Source organism: Lathyrus oleraceus, chromosome 6 (genome assembly GCF_024323335.1).
Source record: "Lathyrus oleraceus cultivar Zhongwan6 chromosome 6, CAAS_Psat_ZW6_1.0, whole genome shotgun sequence".
Lineage (NCBI taxonomy): Eukaryota > Viridiplantae > Streptophyta > Magnoliopsida > Fabales > Fabaceae > Lathyrus > Lathyrus oleraceus.
Genome location: NC_066584.1, coordinates 384,098,972 through 384,116,141, shown reverse-complemented (window position 1 = coordinate 384,116,141; position 17,170 = coordinate 384,098,972). Strand labels below are relative to the sequence as shown.

The 17,170-nt window shown below is 33.3% G+C and overlaps 1 protein-coding gene across 2 annotated transcripts; it reads right to left on the bottom strand.

Moving 5' to 3' along the window:
• Positions 1–1,451: 1,451 nt before the first annotated feature.
• LOC127097869 (dihydrolipoyllysine-residue acetyltransferase component 1 of pyruvate dehydrogenase complex, mitochondrial) lies at positions 1,452–14,873 on the bottom strand. 2 transcript variants are annotated; one of them, XM_051036359.1, is made up of 23 exons: positions 14,664–14,873; positions 13,500–13,547; positions 13,120–13,174; positions 13,011–13,041; positions 10,396–10,442; positions 10,257–10,301; positions 10,050–10,123; positions 8,924–8,993; positions 8,116–8,304; positions 7,983–8,027; positions 7,780–7,853; positions 7,228–7,297; positions 6,626–7,015; positions 6,119–6,179; positions 5,985–6,029; positions 5,797–5,880; positions 4,441–4,517; positions 4,313–4,375; positions 4,088–4,158; positions 3,916–3,976; positions 2,130–2,190; positions 1,968–2,048; positions 1,452–1,888 (listed from the first exon to the last, which is right to left on the bottom strand). In XM_051036359.1, the coding sequence occupies exons 1-23, from the start codon at positions 14,741–14,743 to the stop codon at positions 1,830–1,832; spliced, it is 1,881 nt and encodes a 626-aa protein (XP_050892316.1). In that variant the 5' UTR covers positions 14,744–14,873; the 3' UTR covers positions 1,452–1,829. The 2 variants fall into 2 exon arrangements, with proteins under 2 accessions (XP_050892316.1, XP_050892317.1); XM_051036360.1 differs by lacking the exons at positions 13,011–13,041; positions 13,120–13,174; positions 13,500–13,547; positions 14,664–14,873 and adding an exon at positions 12,480–12,639.
• Positions 14,874–17,170: the final 2,297 nt, after the last annotated feature.

Sequence of the window (17,170 nt, the reverse complement as noted above, 5' to 3'; positions counted from 1 at the left end):
TTATCCACATCTGCCTAAGTGAGTCATGCGTCAGTTCGTATTTCTACAGGGTATCCCAAGATATTCCATCGTGTTTTCTCCTTCCATTGTCGTTCGCAGAGATGTTGATGCGATGTTTGATGATTTTTATATTCAACTAGTACTAGCAGAAGCACGAAGTGTGCCAACTCCTCAACCATGGAGTGTTCCATACGACTACATCCAATGGTTTTTTTGAGTGTCACGTCCTTACATGCATGTCAGCGTATTGTGGCTATTGGGCGAGACGCCTAGACAAATTCATCAAGAGATACTAGAGAAGGAGCAGGCTAAGACAGATCATGGCATCGATGTGTTACATGCATGTCAGCATATTGTGGCTATTGGGCAAGTAAGTACAGAGAGATGAGAATTTCCAGAAGACACTCTTATGAGGATGACTATAGAGACCCTGCTAGCCAAGACACAAAATATCTTGCAATACATGAGGCAAAGAAGGATCGAGGGTCAGATATACCTGATAGTTCAATTTTACTTCTATTTTGATTATGGTTTGTAATTTGTCAGCAATAATGTATGATTATGGATTTTAATTGAATTCCAAAATATTCTAGTGTGTATGCTCCTCTGATTGTTGTTCGCATGGATGTTGATGGCATGTTTGATGATTTCTATAACCAACTAATACTAGCGAAAGCACAAAGTGTGCCAACTCCTCAACCATGGAATGTTGCATGCGACTACATCCAATCATTTTTCATAATGTCACGTCCTTACATGCATGTCGACGTATTATGGCTATTGGACAAGACACCTAGGCCAACTCGTCAAAAGATATTAAAGAAGGAGCAGACTAAGATAGATCATGTCGATCATGTGTTACATGCATGTCAACATATTATAGCTGTTTGACGAGCGAGTATAAAGAGAAGAGAGTTAAGAGGATGACTATATAGACCATAATAGCCGAGACACGAAATGTCTTACCATCCAAGAGCCAGAGAAGGAACCAAGGATTGGATATACCCAATAGTTCATTTTTACTTGTATTTTTATTATGATTTATAATTTGTTAACAATAATATATGATTATGGATTTTTAATTGAACTAATATATCATTTTATTGAATTACATCCATGTATACTTTAATTGAATAAAGTCCACGTATGGTTTAATTGAATTACGGCCTCAACCTTTCATTAATACGGAGATACACTTTCAAATTAAGTTTTTACAAAATGAAATATATGACACTTACGAAGGAATATCGTGTATTTTAAATGCGTACAAAAATATACTTATAGAATATAAGGACAATTTTGGATTTTACAACTGTGACTCTTCACCACGATGTGAAGAACAACCCCATTCTAACTAAGGAGAATCGAGCCAAGGGAGGCCAAATCTGTATTTCTAATAGTAGTCATGGTACAAAAACTAAAATGAACATTAAAAACGGACACGCAGCACATGAATGTAACTTTTATTCATCAAATAATGTTGATATTTATTCTGTCTATACAAAGCTGTTCATATAAAATTATTCAAAAGGCAAAAAATCTGCCTAATTAACAAAATTACCAACATCCTGGAATCTCATATATGTTGGAAGCCTAATGTTAGATGGTACATTGGTGGTGGGTATTTCCTCAAGATATGGGTAATGACACCCAATATATTATTTTACAAAAACCATTAAAGGTACGACAAATGAAAACTGTTACCCAAGTATAAATAAAATGCACAAAAATGATTATGTTATGCAACTCCCAGCCATGTTGTGGTTAATCAACATGATTTGTCATGAGAAGCACAATAATCAAACACCAGGAAAGTTTGGTGTATGTCATTATAAAAGAAGTCGTTTTATATCACTGAAGTTTGACTTCAGAGCAGAGAGAAATGCACCTGCAAAATTGAGTTAAACCACATAATCAAACACCATATTTTCCATTGGCTAATTTAAAGTTATTTTAATTACACATACCTCCAACTTTGCCATCAAAGACGCGATGATCGGCAGATAATGTTAAGTTCAACTTAGTAGCAACTGATGGCTTCTCAATTCCTAGTAGCAAATGAAAACCAATGTCAAAACAAACTTCAAGTTAAGCATTAAGTGGCATAAAGAACATCTATAAATATATACCATCAGCATCAATTACTGGTTCTACAACTTTGTTGCCTCTCCCTACAGCAAGAATGCAAGCCTGCATCACATGATGTCCAAATTTAAAAAGATATATATTAATCCAAAGCAACAGAACACTTTGATCATTTTATAATCCAGGCTTCAAAGGGGATGGCAACTTGGGTAACTGTTTCTCAGATTAATAAAACAGGCATTACGAAATGAAACAACTTTCGAGATAGGATTACAAAATAAGGAAATAAGTCAAACAGGAATAATTTCACGAAAGGTCTACTACTAAAAGGGACTATTAAGATGTAGAAAAACCAAAATCTTCAGTTATTATTTCCTTTCTTCTTTATATTAAATCAAATCAAATCAAATTAGGTGAAAATTATCCTTGGTTCCCCATGACAGTTAGCTCCTTTGTTGAAATGGTAAATAACCGGGTGAAAAGGCATACAAAGCCGGTTTGTTCTAGCTTTTTTTCTAAATGATTTTTAGAGTGCTAAATATTATTGTTGAAAGAAAATTTACAAGAAATTTTTAAAGAAAACTTCAAATAAAAAATTAGTTTAAATAATTATTTTTAAAATGTTATTTTAGTTATTTTATACTTTTGCTATAACTTTTTTCATTAAAACCATTTTTGAGATACATCTTTTTGAAAAAAATGTGATTTTGAATATGTTTTAATCTTCAATATCGTGTATTGTTATAGGATGTCAAAATTAGTCTTTCAATTTATAAAAAACGAATTTAAAAAGCTTTTAATATTATGATAAACATTTTTATCAAAATCGTTTTTGAAAATACAAAAAAAAAATCTATTTTTTTAGAGTTAAAACTAACGGACCCATAAATTGGTTTATCATATCATCTTTAAAAAATGAATGAAAAAACATTGGAATTAAAAGAATAGTAGAAATTAACTCTGAGATCATAAGCAAAATGTAACATAATTTCATAGAAAATTATCAACTAAGGTTTTGTTTAGAAGTGAAATTATCAATTAAGGTTTTGTTTAGAAGTTTGTAGGGGAAGGGAGGGAAAGTCATAAAAATAAAATGAAGTGGAAATAATTGAGAGATTTGAGAGGGATTGGCTTATTTTTCTTCATAACTCAATTCCCCTAATTTGGGGGGAGGGAATTTGAGGGTTTTAGAGGGGTTCGAAATACTCTCTAAATTTAATCTATGTTATTAAACAGTCTAAATATTAAAAAGATATTAATATTAAGCATTCAGTTATCATTTACACAAAAGCTCTCTTTTAAAATTAGTTAAAGATTTATCTATTTTTCTCCATAATCATCTTCTCCCGAAATCTTTCCCTCCCTTTTCCTCCAAACTCCCAAACAAAATCTAACAAAAAAAAAAGTCTTACTTTTATTAAAACTTGTATATATTCATTAATCTTACGGGGCAATCTCGGTTATATTTTCAATAATGAGACCTACCCAACATTCTCTTTAATGATTGTATATGAAACAGTGTCTTGTTTTGTGTAACTACTTGTTCATTCATTGTAACATTCTCTTTATGAGAAGAAAATTATTTGCTTATTGGCTCTCATTGTAACATTCTCTTCTCTATGAGAAGAAAATTATTTGCTTATTGGCTCTTAACTGCCAACATTAGAAAGTAAAAAGTTAACCAATTTAACATCTAGATATTCCAGCAAGTTAGATGTTGTAAATGCCGGGTTGTGTGTGTGCGCGTGTATGAGAATATATATATATATATATATATATATATATATATATATATATATATAGAGAGAGAGAGAGAGAGAGAGAGAGAACCTGTGGGGGATTTATAATTGCACAGAATTTATCCACGGGATACATTCCTAAGTTTGAAATGCTGCAAGGTGTTGTAGAAAGCTCGGAGTTATTGGTTTTGTCAACAGAAAAAGATGATAATAGGGAATTTTCTAGCTTGCATAATAATCTATGTATACTGTAGTAAACTCACCTAAAAGTCCCTCCTTGGAACTCTTGAGGCTTCAACTTGCCTGCACGTGCTTTTGCAGCCAGTTCCTTGACCTAAAGTACCAATAATGAATTAAAGTTGATTAAGAACAAAGAATAACCCCATTTTCCAATATTTTAACTTCAAATAAAAATGGCTAAACACAAACGGCGGAGGAGTCCTAAAAAAGACTGTAACTAGGAACATGCGTCAATGACATAAAATTACCTCTGAAGAGATGGCAGATATTGTCTTGTGATCGGCATTTTTTAATATTGGAGTCATCAAGCCCTATAACACATAAAAAGTTTGAGCGCTTTGTAAAATGATAATGACTGTTAAACAACATCTATTACCTTTTCAGTGGCAACTGCTATTGATATGTCAACAGAATCGCATAAGATGACTTCACCCTTCTCATCACTCCAGTATGCTGCCATAGTATAAGTTATAGATTTAAGTATTAGAGACTTCTATAGGGAAAAATTCAGTTCTAAGAATAGGCAAGGAAATTGTAGCAATAACAGACAAAGAACCCTAAAGAATGAACCAAGACATAAAACACAATCAAGTATTGAGCACTCGATTTCGGTTATATATCTAATTAACAATATTATGAAACTTGTATTTAGCCTGTGGTAAAACAAACAATGGCTGTCTGAATTGCCTGTTAGAGTACTAGGTAATTCATGTTTAGTTGGCTAGTTGTTTTAGTAATCTTATTGGGTTAGGTTACTCATGTTAGTTATGTTTGGCTTATATTATTATTTTACTGAGAATTTAGGCTTAAGACCTAAATAACCCTCACAAAACCAGCTTGTAAAATGAGGAAAGCTCAAGCCTTAAGCACCACTTATAGACCATATCTAGCCCAAAGAAGGTGCTAGAGGTTGCAAATTTGCAATAAAGGCAATCTAAAGCTGCTGGAAGTGGCCTGCAATTAAGGCAAACTTCCAACAACTATAAATATCAGTGCTTTGTATTTGATACTTATTATAACTTAAGAACCTTTTATCAGTAAAATATGATGTTTCTTTCATCCCTTCCTGTTCCAGCAAATCCTTGAAGTTAACTTTTCGCTGTTTCGGGGATCCAAAAAAAATTGATGTCATCATAGCACTCGCCAGTACAACTCCCCGTGACCTAATTCATTCTTATTGTTCTATTAAGTTTCAAAAATAAGAAGTTTGGTTGTTTGGTGTCATGTGTTCGTCCTACTTTTTCGGCTATAGAAACCATCATTGTCTGCCACAGTATCTGTCTCCACGTCTTGCATGTAAGCTTGACTGCCGACATGATCCTACAATTGGACTCTGATTGTTCCAAACTATAGGGGCTTAAAGTATCAGGCCAGTAAGCCTTTCTATATTCTACTTCTACCACAAGAGACTTATCTCCAACAGCCTTCTGGCCACATGGTTATTAAGCTAGGGGAGTCCAGGCTAATTTATACTACTTGAGTCTGCTTGAAACAGACTTTGCAGGTGCGGTATTGTAGGCTAAACACCCTAAGCCAACAACTCGGAAACAATCACAGTATTGTATATAATACTTTAGTGCATTTGTTACAAAAACTGTTATATATATTTTTAATAGCTAAATTTATATGTGTGTTGCCCTGCAACTTCTGGGTCTGTCACTGCTTCTACCACCTAAGATAGTTAAGGTAAATGTAACACAAATGGATAGAACAATAAGAGGAAATTACTTACCGTTTGCTTCTGGTACATTTTTTAGAGCAGCCGCTACAACTTTGATAATAATGTCATTTACTGAAACTTTTACATCATACTGCTCTGCAATCAAGGAGCAAATAAAGATTATATTGGATTGCAGGTGTAGCAGGACCAAAAGCATACCATCTAACATGTGCCAATAAAAAAATAATATCAGTCCATACCTTTAAGATCCTTTCTAAGGGAAAGAAGAGGATCCAGTATAACATCTGTCACATTCCAATAAAATATTATATGAATTGGTTAGTACCAAATAGAGTAGTTTTCAATATGTAGGTAGGGATTGGGGGATTAAAACCTGATGATAAATATAAGTGTGGTGTATTTATTTTAGATTCCAATAATCTCTTGGCAATCACCTACAAAACAGTCAAAAACATATACAGGCAAATCATATACATTGATGGTATTAGTGGAAGGAAGCAGAATTTGAAATTTATTCCATTAATTATCAATTTTCCTAAGTATTCCGGCAGTAGAAAGGCTCAAACAAAAACATCACTAAACTGAGCTGTATATCTACAACAATGGCCAAGTATTATCAAAACAATGTGTGGATGCACTCTATAGGGGCGACAAAAACAATTCTGGCCCATATTAGGTCTAATAACAAAGATTTTCCATAAGATTTGAGCACTCAACTCCCAACCATAGACACCAAACAATGTCTTCCCTGGTCGGCTGAATCCCTTTTGAATAACTTGCATATATTCTTATTTGACAAAAATAACTCTCATTACCATGCAACATATTCGGTGAAAGAATTGAAGAACCTTATATTTAACAGAATATTTGATGGTCCTACCTTGCGAATTTGACTATTAGGAAAATCTTCATAAGCTTCTGACTGCTTTAAGTCAGACTTTGACTCATGTGAAGCTGCTGCTTGATGACTTTGAGATGATGGAGCCTTTGCTTTAGATGAAGCAGGTTTTGGAGACAATTTTCCTGATTTAATTGCAGAAAGAACATCGCTTTTCAGTAGGGTGCTAAGAGGACCAGTTGCGTTCAATGTTGATGCATCCAATCCATATTCCGTAATTAGCAACTTTGCAGCTGGACTGATCCGTGCGGTATTGTTTTTGTGAGTTTTGACCTCACTTTTAGTGCTGGGTTGAGGGGCCTTCTCCTTTTGGTTTACTGAGCTGCTGCTAAAAGAATTCTTTACAGCTTCAATATCACCCGCATCTTCAACCTAGCGGAATTGAAGGCAGTGTAAGTATTTCATACACCCGGTGCTTTTCAAGACAAAAGCAAACGGTAACAATTTGGTAAACCAACCAATATATTTACCGAACATCATCGGAGATTTGCTTAGTTTGTATTTCAAAAGTAGATGCAAGATCATCAGACCTCAAACATCACAATGTGTTGGAAGAAGAATTTACAAAGCACTGTCATACTTACTGTTATTGCAATAGGCTGTCCAACTGCCACTTCTTTTGTACCTTCTGGTGCAACTATCTTAGCTAAGTATCTAGTCTCCCCCAATGTCAGACATAAATTGGTCAGCTAGATGGTGAAACTTTATTGGGAAGAAGAAAGAAAATGGACAAATAGTAATTGTCTGCAAAATAGATCAAATAGAATGCCAGCTTTGTGCTAATAAACTGGTTAGTAATTTGACATTGTAATTAGCCAGATTAAAAAGAAAGAGATTGCATTTCTACCAAAAAATTTAACAACATAAGAGATACAGGTATCCTAAGTTCTTTAAATCTTTCTTGAAGTAAACTGATTAATACTAGGCATGTCTATAAACACTTCGGTAAGATATCATGCATGCAACAAATATGTTTAAAATTCATATTATATGCTGCAAGTCTTCATTACGTGCGAAGACATATTTTAAGATGTAACAGCGTGACCTAAAAAATATCTAATATCACAACATGTTGCAATGCAAGGCAACTATACCAAACATAATGAATGCCTTTTAGTATAAGGAAAGATGTTTACCCCTCTTCAAGACTTTCAAATTCAAGGGTAGCTTTGTCTGTCTCTATCTCGCATAATATGTCACCCACTTCAATCTGTTAGATAATTGGATGTTAATTCATGGCTGACAGCAAATAAAATGAATGCTAATGACTTACTCACATTCTTCTCATACATTGAAAAGGAAATCTCAATTGAGACCTTGTAATAAAAACATAACTAACCTTGTCTCCTTCTTTTTTATTCCATTTAGCAATGTTTCCTTGGTTCTGTGCAGAAAAAAAATTGAAAATCATTTCATGGATAGAAAGAAATTTATGGTGGAAATGGTTAGAAGTAGCATCAAAATAATCTTACCATTGTTGGGGACAAAGCAGGCATTCCGAGAATTTCGTGGGGTGGAAGATCTGATGTATCAATTGTAGAAGTTGATTCTGGTTTACTTTCCTCATCCGCAACATCCTGATTTGTTGGTTTCTTCTCCTCAACCTTGCTCTCATCCCCCACAGAAGCAGAGACATTTTGAATGTCGCTTTCCTCCTCAACCTTGTCAAGGCCCATCGTTAGAGCTTACATATCAAATATTTAGGATACAAATATCACTTGAACTCCAAAAATTGTAGGTTAGAATCATCATGAAGTTAACAATTAAATAGGGGGGAAAAGTTGTTAGATTTAATATTGACCAAAACCACAATATTTAAAGTTTACATTATTTCATTGAACAAATAGAAACTGGAAAGAACCTCCTATTGCAAGTATAATATAAAAAAGGGCTTGTTATTTAAGCCAGGAATAGTGAGCGCATTCCACAGTTTTATTAAATTTGAGAAGACAGATAAGTAAAAGCAAATCATGTTTCAGATGAAATGGGCAACTAATAAATTGTGAAGTTTTCATTAGCAGCTTAAGAAGCATAAAGGTGCACATTGGAACGCACAGTGAAAACAATTGTTGAGTCAGTTTTGTTAAAAGGGAATAAATAAACTCAGTGAACGAAAGAAATGTTAAAGGATGAACAAATTACAATATTAGTTTTTTTGTCTATAAAAGCTACTTTCATCTGCAGAATCAAATTATGTTGGATGTAAACATTACTATGGCATCCATATACCAGTAACAAATGACAATACAAGCGTTGGAACTTAATAATGGTTTGACTTACTGTTATTGCAATCGGTTGTCCAACTGGCACATCCTTTGAACCATCAGGTACCAATATCTTAGCCAGAAATCTGCATGAACCATCCAATCACTATAACACATTTTAACTGTGCACTAAAACTTGCATGTTTTAAATGAAATACACTCTAGGGTCAAAATCAGTTCAATTATAGTGAACTAGATATAATAGAAGGCCCACATAGGCATAACAAAATAACAATGAGAAGCAAAAAAGAGAAAGAAATCAGATACACTATTTTGTCTATAACAGACACATGCATGTCTACCGCATATAAAGTACCGAGACAGTCGCATGGAAAAACAATGCATGGCTACAGTTTATGGATGGTTTAGACCATTTCATGGTCATTCTTATCTTTTAGATGAGTATTGTAAAGGTCATATAGCATCATGTAATCTTAAAGTTTGATCTTTGCCACCGACTATAATGTTTTAGTTTCATTTAATGCTACCAACTAGGAGTTTAGTACTAGTATGAATAAGTGTTAGTCTTTAGTCTTTTGAATCATAATATCAAAACATTATAATAATTCTCAGTCTTTATTCTCTCTCTACCCTCTTCCTTTACCCATAAATTTTTTTTCATGAAAATAAAGGTAACAGAACAATAACTTGGGGGGACAAAAAGCTAACCCAGGAAAAATGGAAAAGAAACAAACAAATAAAGAAGCGGAAAAAAGGTAAAAAAATATATAAAGATTAATATGAGTTCCAGCCCTAATGTCAACAACAAAAAAAAGAGTACCAGCCCTGGCACAAATATAATAAACATTTTTGCGTTCTAGCTTTTTCAATTTTTTTTGGACTTCGAAACAACTTCAGGGAAAGCCTAATCCCCTAGATATAATCTGTGACAAGGATCAATCATGTCACCATCATCAATTGTATTACCAAGAAGACCTAAGATACGTGTATCATGAGCAACCTTCGAGCTGCTAAAATGCCCAGCTGAGAGAGGTTGAACTGTTTTTTTTATTTTTTATTGACGGATATGTTGAACTTTAACAGGACTAACATTCAAGTTGCTTTACCATTTAAACAGTAAGAAATTGAAGTTTATATATTTTAAATTAAAGGTCATCCAGAACTTTGGAAGAAATAAATACCCTTCTTCAAGACTTTCAAATTCAAGTGTAGCTTTGTCAGTTTCAATTTCACATAGTATATCACCCACTGCTATCTGTAAGATTAAACAGTAGCAATGAGAAAATGATTAATTCATTCAAAGAAGTCAATTTCTAAGATAAAAGTATCAAAGCCAACAGAATTATGATCGGCAACAATCAAAACATAAGAATTTCGAACTGACCTACCTTATCCCCTTCTTTTTTCCTCCATTTTGCAATATTACCTTGGGTCTGAAACCAAGAGAAGAAGACAAATTTACATGAAAGCCATAAAAGAAAAGAGATCAGAAAAGGGAGAAAAAACTATCTATTTCCCCAAGCTCACCATTGTAGGAGATAAAGCTGGCATGCCAAGGACTTCATGCGGAAAATCTATCAAATGAGGGGAAAATGATCAGAATATAACTAGATGCATATGACTTAATTTGCAGTTAACCTCTTTTAATCATAACCTTAAGTTAAGATGGTAAAATTAACAAGCCGTTTTTTATGCAAAAGATGACTTATATTGATATGAAGAGTATGGATTACAAAGAGAATGGACGAAGAGAAATCCTCCAAAACAAAACAATGAAACGAAAAACAACCAAGAAAATGAGCAAAAATAGTGTATCAAAGCTTCTCAAACCTCACATATCAGTAAGTGAAATTTCATCAAAAAAGCCATGAGGTTGCCACTAAGATGCCAAATGACTCATCCTTCCCAAGTTAAGTGACGAGCCAAATAAATCTCCTTAAAATATGAAAGTTGCACTGCAACCAAATGATCCTTACTAAAGCATAGGTTGATTATTGCAACAAAAAATGGCGTTTCTACTTATGCAGATGCATTAGAGAAATGAAATTAACCATCAACAATTGATCTGCATACCAGGCACACCAAACCAAACATTCCTCAAAAATGCTGAACTGAACATGCAGGAGTGCCATAAAAAGATCATGACAACAACAATCAAACTTTATCCCACTAAGCGGAGTCGGCTACATAAATGCATAATATTCTACCATAAATCATGCCTACAGCAAAACCATTGACCTAAGTTTTTCTCAATGGTTTCACCTCCTATAGTTTTTGGTGCCCTTCCTCTACCTCTAGTGATTGGGCTTCCGTGCATCTGATCTACCTTCTTTACTACAGAATCTACACGCCTCCTCTACAAAAGCCAAAACCATTTAAGTTAAGATTCAACCATATTGCTACAATAGGTGCTAGCGCTCTCCAATGCTACCATTAATTCTATCTATGCTAGTATTTCCAACCATCTAGTCAAGTATTCTAAATTTGGGTATCTTTAAGATTTGTAATATAGGGACCTAAATATGAATTTTAATTCGTAAGGATGCCATTACAAGCATTCAAAATAAAGGAGCTAATATACCCAAATAGTATAGGCACCTAAAGATTAATTTTAACCTTTATTGGTAAATCAGATAAACAGGGCATTATGGTTTCCAAAACAACCTTAATGAAGCCCTAAGAAAAATTCAATAATAGTTATAGAGAAGAGTTGTCTGTATTACACGGGCAGCATCTAAGTTGTTCACCCATAAAAAAGAGGTTATTAATGTTCCTTGTCCTTCTATATCGACATCAGATTATAATTAAAAACCACGGACAGTTATCATTAAAAATCGACAATGTGATTTCAATCATTCATTCTTTTGAAAATATTATAGGTCCGTTTGTTTCATCTTTCTTTTAAAAAGATTTTTATAGTGTTACATATTTTTGTATAAAAAAATTTACAAATAAACTTTTTATAAAAGTTTCAAATGAAAATTTGGTTTGAACAGTTATTCTTAAAATATTATTTTAGGTATTTTATCATTTTATTGAAACTTTTTTTGGATATCAAAATTTCAAAACTATTTCAAATAGTTTTTCCTAATAATCATTTTTGAAATACAATTTTTTGAAAATTTTGCGATTTCAACTATGTTTTGATCTACAATAATGTATGTTTATGTTATAGGATGTCGAAAATAGTCATTCAATTTAGGAAAAACGAATTTCAAAAAACTTATATTATTTTGAAAAACGTTTTTATAAAAATCATTTTTGAAAATATAAAGAAAAAATCTACTTTTTAAAGCTAAAACAAACCGGCTCTATATCAAAGGTAATGAAAGAGAATCACTTATGTACCCTTTACATTTACAATGGGGTACACCTTGGACTAAGGCATATTTTCACATATAGGTATCGGAGAGGAAACATTCCTAGCAAAAGATCGCATGCACTTTATTGGGTTGGATTGCATCCAAAGCTGCAATTCATATAACCAAATGGAAAAACAGAAAAATATATAGGTTTCCTAAGACAACCCTAGAAGGCCTTTTAATGCTTCCAGCGGCCTCATCAAAACCTTGTTAGCAGAGAAAAAAATTAGAGAGGGAGGTATAATATACCGAGACTGCCCAATCTCATTGCAAATCATAGATCGTAATTCTCTTGAAGCAGCAATGAATAACGCCCGTGAAACCAAAATTCTTCACCGCACATTCTTTAACAGCTTAACAGCCAAAACAGCACGTCGAATCAACTTCCAGTCCCACCCAAATAAATATCCAATATCCATCTATTCTGTATGAACAAATTACCATAGTCTCTTTATTTTTCTAAGCATAAGGCTCTCTAATATTAAGTTCTGTAAAGATGCTAAAGCATAAATGAGAAGGCTGGAAGTTGCTAAACATGATGCTACCTCTTGGATATATGATGGATGGAAATTACTTTTTTTTTGGTCATGTAGCCTAGCTAATTACATATTTAATGTCACAAAAAAGAATGAGACATCCAACACAAATATATATATCATAATCTCTCGGACAAAAGTAGGAGCTTCCATTAACCATCTACTGAGTTTAAAAGAGAAACCATAAAACAAAAAGCCTAAAAAGTAGAAGCTTTTAAAATTAGGCAACTGAAACATTAAGTACCTGAAGATGAGAAGAATTTGACACCAATCCACTGCCAAAAATGTTAGACGGCTGTTGTTAAAATATCATAGTTATGATTGGAATTTTTTTTATCTATTTAAGTACTAACCTTTGACTTCAAGGGTCTATCACATACTCCAGTAAGCCTAGACCAAGATGTAGGCCTGATAAACATTACCATTAGTAATCTTTCAATTAGATCATACAATACAAGAACAAAGAAGGAGGATGAACTAGAGAGACTAGAAAATCATGTCAGACTTTTATTTCAGATGCTCAATCCAGGAAAATGGCTTTAAAGAGACAGATATTTTTATAAAGAATAGTGATTGATGGTCGAAAAAGGGGACATCTTTTATCCTAATAGACATAGTAAGATAATTCCATATTTTTCTGTCCAGCCCAGTCTTTAAAGTATAAACAAAACACATAAATAAAAATGACACAATGCAGCTTATGAGAAAAAAATACAGGTTAATAGATGCAAACCTTAGATTCCCATTACCACCGACAGAATAAATCCTTGAATTCGGAGTTCTGTACCAAGATTAAAACAAAAAACAGTGTTTTAGAAACTTGAAAGCAGCATTCTAAGGAGAAGAAAAAGATACCAAAGCAGAATTACAATAATTAAGATTCTATGAACATTAAAAAAAAAGTCTCCCATTCTTTCTAAAGTAAAGGATGTCATCAATGTAGTCAAGCACGAGATCTTAAGTAGCATCGGTCGGCTTGTGAAAGATCGTAAAACTTGGATCGTTAGCATGGCACGTTACATCCTACCGAAGGAAAAAATGGTAATCCCATACCATATATATATATATACACACACATACACAGAATCACAAAAATTATAATGAAGGCACAAAAAAGCCCAACACTTTTTTTTACGGCCATGCTTCAAAAAGCTCAATCTTGACCACACCGGTGACGAAAACAATCTTTCTCTAATCATAGCACTCTCAGGCATCCTTAACACGTAAGATCGATCTTACGATCCAGTACTCAATCTTGACTACACTGGATGCCATGCCACGGAATGATCATATATATGATATATTCTCAGTATGGATCATAGATGGTGGAATCAACAAATAGAAAAAGTAAACATGAATGGGAGAAAGCCGACCACTAAGCACTATCTAAAAAACATCTGAGATGGAAGTCAAGACGAGTCGTGCATACTAAACCTAACAAGCAGAATGCCAACACTAAGTGATCACTGATCAACAGTAGCACCATTTCAATTTAGTATTCATCCAAATGAAGGAGCATAAAACCATAAACTAGAAACGAAGTTTCTAAATTTCATATAAGAGCTATACCTAAATATGAAAAGGAACCATTTTAAAATCAAACAAGAGTCCAGACTCGGCGGCACTATAACCATCTAGTTGAGTACAAAACAAACTCACAAAGTGAATTCAAAAGGAAAGCATCACAAAAAACACTTCAAACGCAATACCAAAATCTATGTCCATCAAACAGGAGCAACCTAGAAGCTAACACATGAGCTGAAAACTCAGAACCACGTTAAGAAATTTCAAGTATAGGTAAGGAAAATCAGAGAAAAATCTAAAATCGACTATTAAATTAAAAAGAATAAAAAAAATAATGATAATAACTGCATAATAGTAGGATTTAAGAGAGTACCGAGAAATGGATCTGGTGGAGGAAGAGAGGATACGAAGGGAATGAGAGATGAGAGGGTGGCGAAGGCGCGAGAGTGCCATTGAAGAGAATCAATCGAAAATGCGTGCGTTGATCGATTCGATTGTTGTATGTAAAGAAGAGAAAAGAGGGTTGGTTTTGTTCAACCCAACTTTCAGTATTTTTTTTGGTGGTAGGCGAGGTTATTATTGTAGAATAAAATAAAATAATTAAGGTTTAATACTCTAGGATCCTTAACTTAAAAAAAAATTACTATTGATTGTTTAAATTTCAAATAATCCTTTTGTTAGAGTTGAGTTTAGTGAACCATTTTTAAGTTGTTGTTTTTTTGGTTAACTAGATGAAAAGATTTAACTTTCAATACAATATTTTTTTTAATTATTATTTTAGAATAAATAAAATAAAATAATTAAGGTTTAATCCTCTCGATGATAAAAGATGTTATAGCAAATAAAAGAGAGAGAAAGAGAGTTTGTTAATAGACTACAACATAATTCATATTCGCGGATATCCATCTGAATTTGTCCCGAAATTGACGAAAAAATTCACTTTGATTGATTTTGAGTTTGGGTTTAAGTTTTCTCCGATTATAAAATATGGAGACGAGTCGGGTAATGGGGGCACTAGTATTCATCCTGAACTCATCCTAGAATTCACTCAGTTTAATTTGTTATGTACTTTATTATTTTAATTTTGATAATTTAGAATATTAAATATTTGATTAATATTTTGATATTTTTGTTTGTATTTATTATTTAAAATATTTGAAACGTATGCATGAAAATTTTTGAGATTTTTTTATTTTATTATTTGTAATGTAATTTGATTCTGAAAAAAATAAATATTTTTTAAAAAATAAATTGATTTCGCTAAATAGATGGTGGTGAGGCAATGATACCCGAACTCATTTGGAACGGGTTTGGGTTTTAATTCTCCATCCCCAATGGAGATTGGGACGGAGAACGGAGATTGTTTTGAGATTCAGGTTTGGGCTTGGGGAAGGTAAAAACCGTCTCCAACTCACCATGTTGTCATGCCTATTTGTTAGAAGAAATAAATGATATTTAGATATGCATTCACAATTGTTACAACAGTTTATATAAATGGGTGATACAATTGAGTTATAACAGAATTCCTAACAAAATTTTGTTATGATGAGAGGAAAAGTTAATCTTATTACAAATTACAAATTGATACAACTAATGTTAGTGTATCTCTAATATCCCCCTAAAATTTAAGATAGTTTATTAAGTTATGAGAACTTATCAATCGCTCTTAACTTGCTTATGAGTTCAAGAAATCTAGCAGTGGATAAGGGCTTAGTGAGGATAACATCCCACTGACTCTGAACTGGTATGTGTGAGACATTAAGGCTTTTTTTATAAAAAAAAATATATCTAACTTCATGTACTTTGTCCTTGCATGAAGCGTTAAGTTATGAGATAGTGCTACTGCACTTAAATTGTCAAATATAATCTTTAGCATTTGATGTTTAACCTTAAGGTTAATTAGAAGGGATTAGAGCCACTGAATTTCAACAGTGTCATGTGCTAAACTCATGTATTCTGCCTCAGCACTAGACTTGTCAACCAGTGTTTGTTTCTTGCCCCACCAAGAAACTAAGTCAGGCCCAAAAAAGATGCAGGCGCCAAATGTGGACATGCTGTCATTTGGGTCAAAAGCCTAGTCACCATCATAAAAACTAGTAATGGTGATAGAAGTTGTAGAAGAAACTGGAACCAGAAGGAGACCATGTTGTAGGGTCTCTTACAAATACCTCATAATTCTCTTGACATCCTTTAAGTGGTCTTTAAGAGGATTTGAGAGAAACTGGCACACTTTGTTTAAAATAAAGAAAATTTATGGTCTGGTTATAGTTGTATATTGTAGTGCTCCTACTATAAACCTGAATTTGGTTGGATCAGCAACATGTTTTGAGCCTACCTTGGACAATTTTGTGCTAGATGCCATGGGAGAAGCAGTACCCTTTACAGAAGTCATATTTGCCTTGATGAGCATATCCTTTAAGTACTTATTTTGAGATAACATAAGAAAGCCATTAAGTAGATGATGAACTTTTATTCCTAAGAAGTAATTTAGTTGCCCTAGGTTCTTAAGAGAGAATGAATGACTCAACTTGGTAATGAGTTATTGAATGAAGGACTTTAATGTGTTTGTGATAATTATATCATCCACATAGACAATAACCAAGGTATAATTATTGGAAGTGTGTAACATAAATAGTGAGGGATCACACTTGCTGGTAGTAAAATTCAGAGACAGTAGGACACCTCTCAACCTGTCAAACCATGCCCTTGGGGCCTACTTAAGACCATATAAAGCTTTGTTTAACTTGCACAGAAGTTTAAGATCAGATTTTTCAAAACCCGAAGGTTGGACCAAGTACACTTCCTCATTAATAATGTCATTAAGGAAAGCATTATCGATGTCAAGTTTTTGAATAGTCCAACCATGTGCGATAGCAAGAG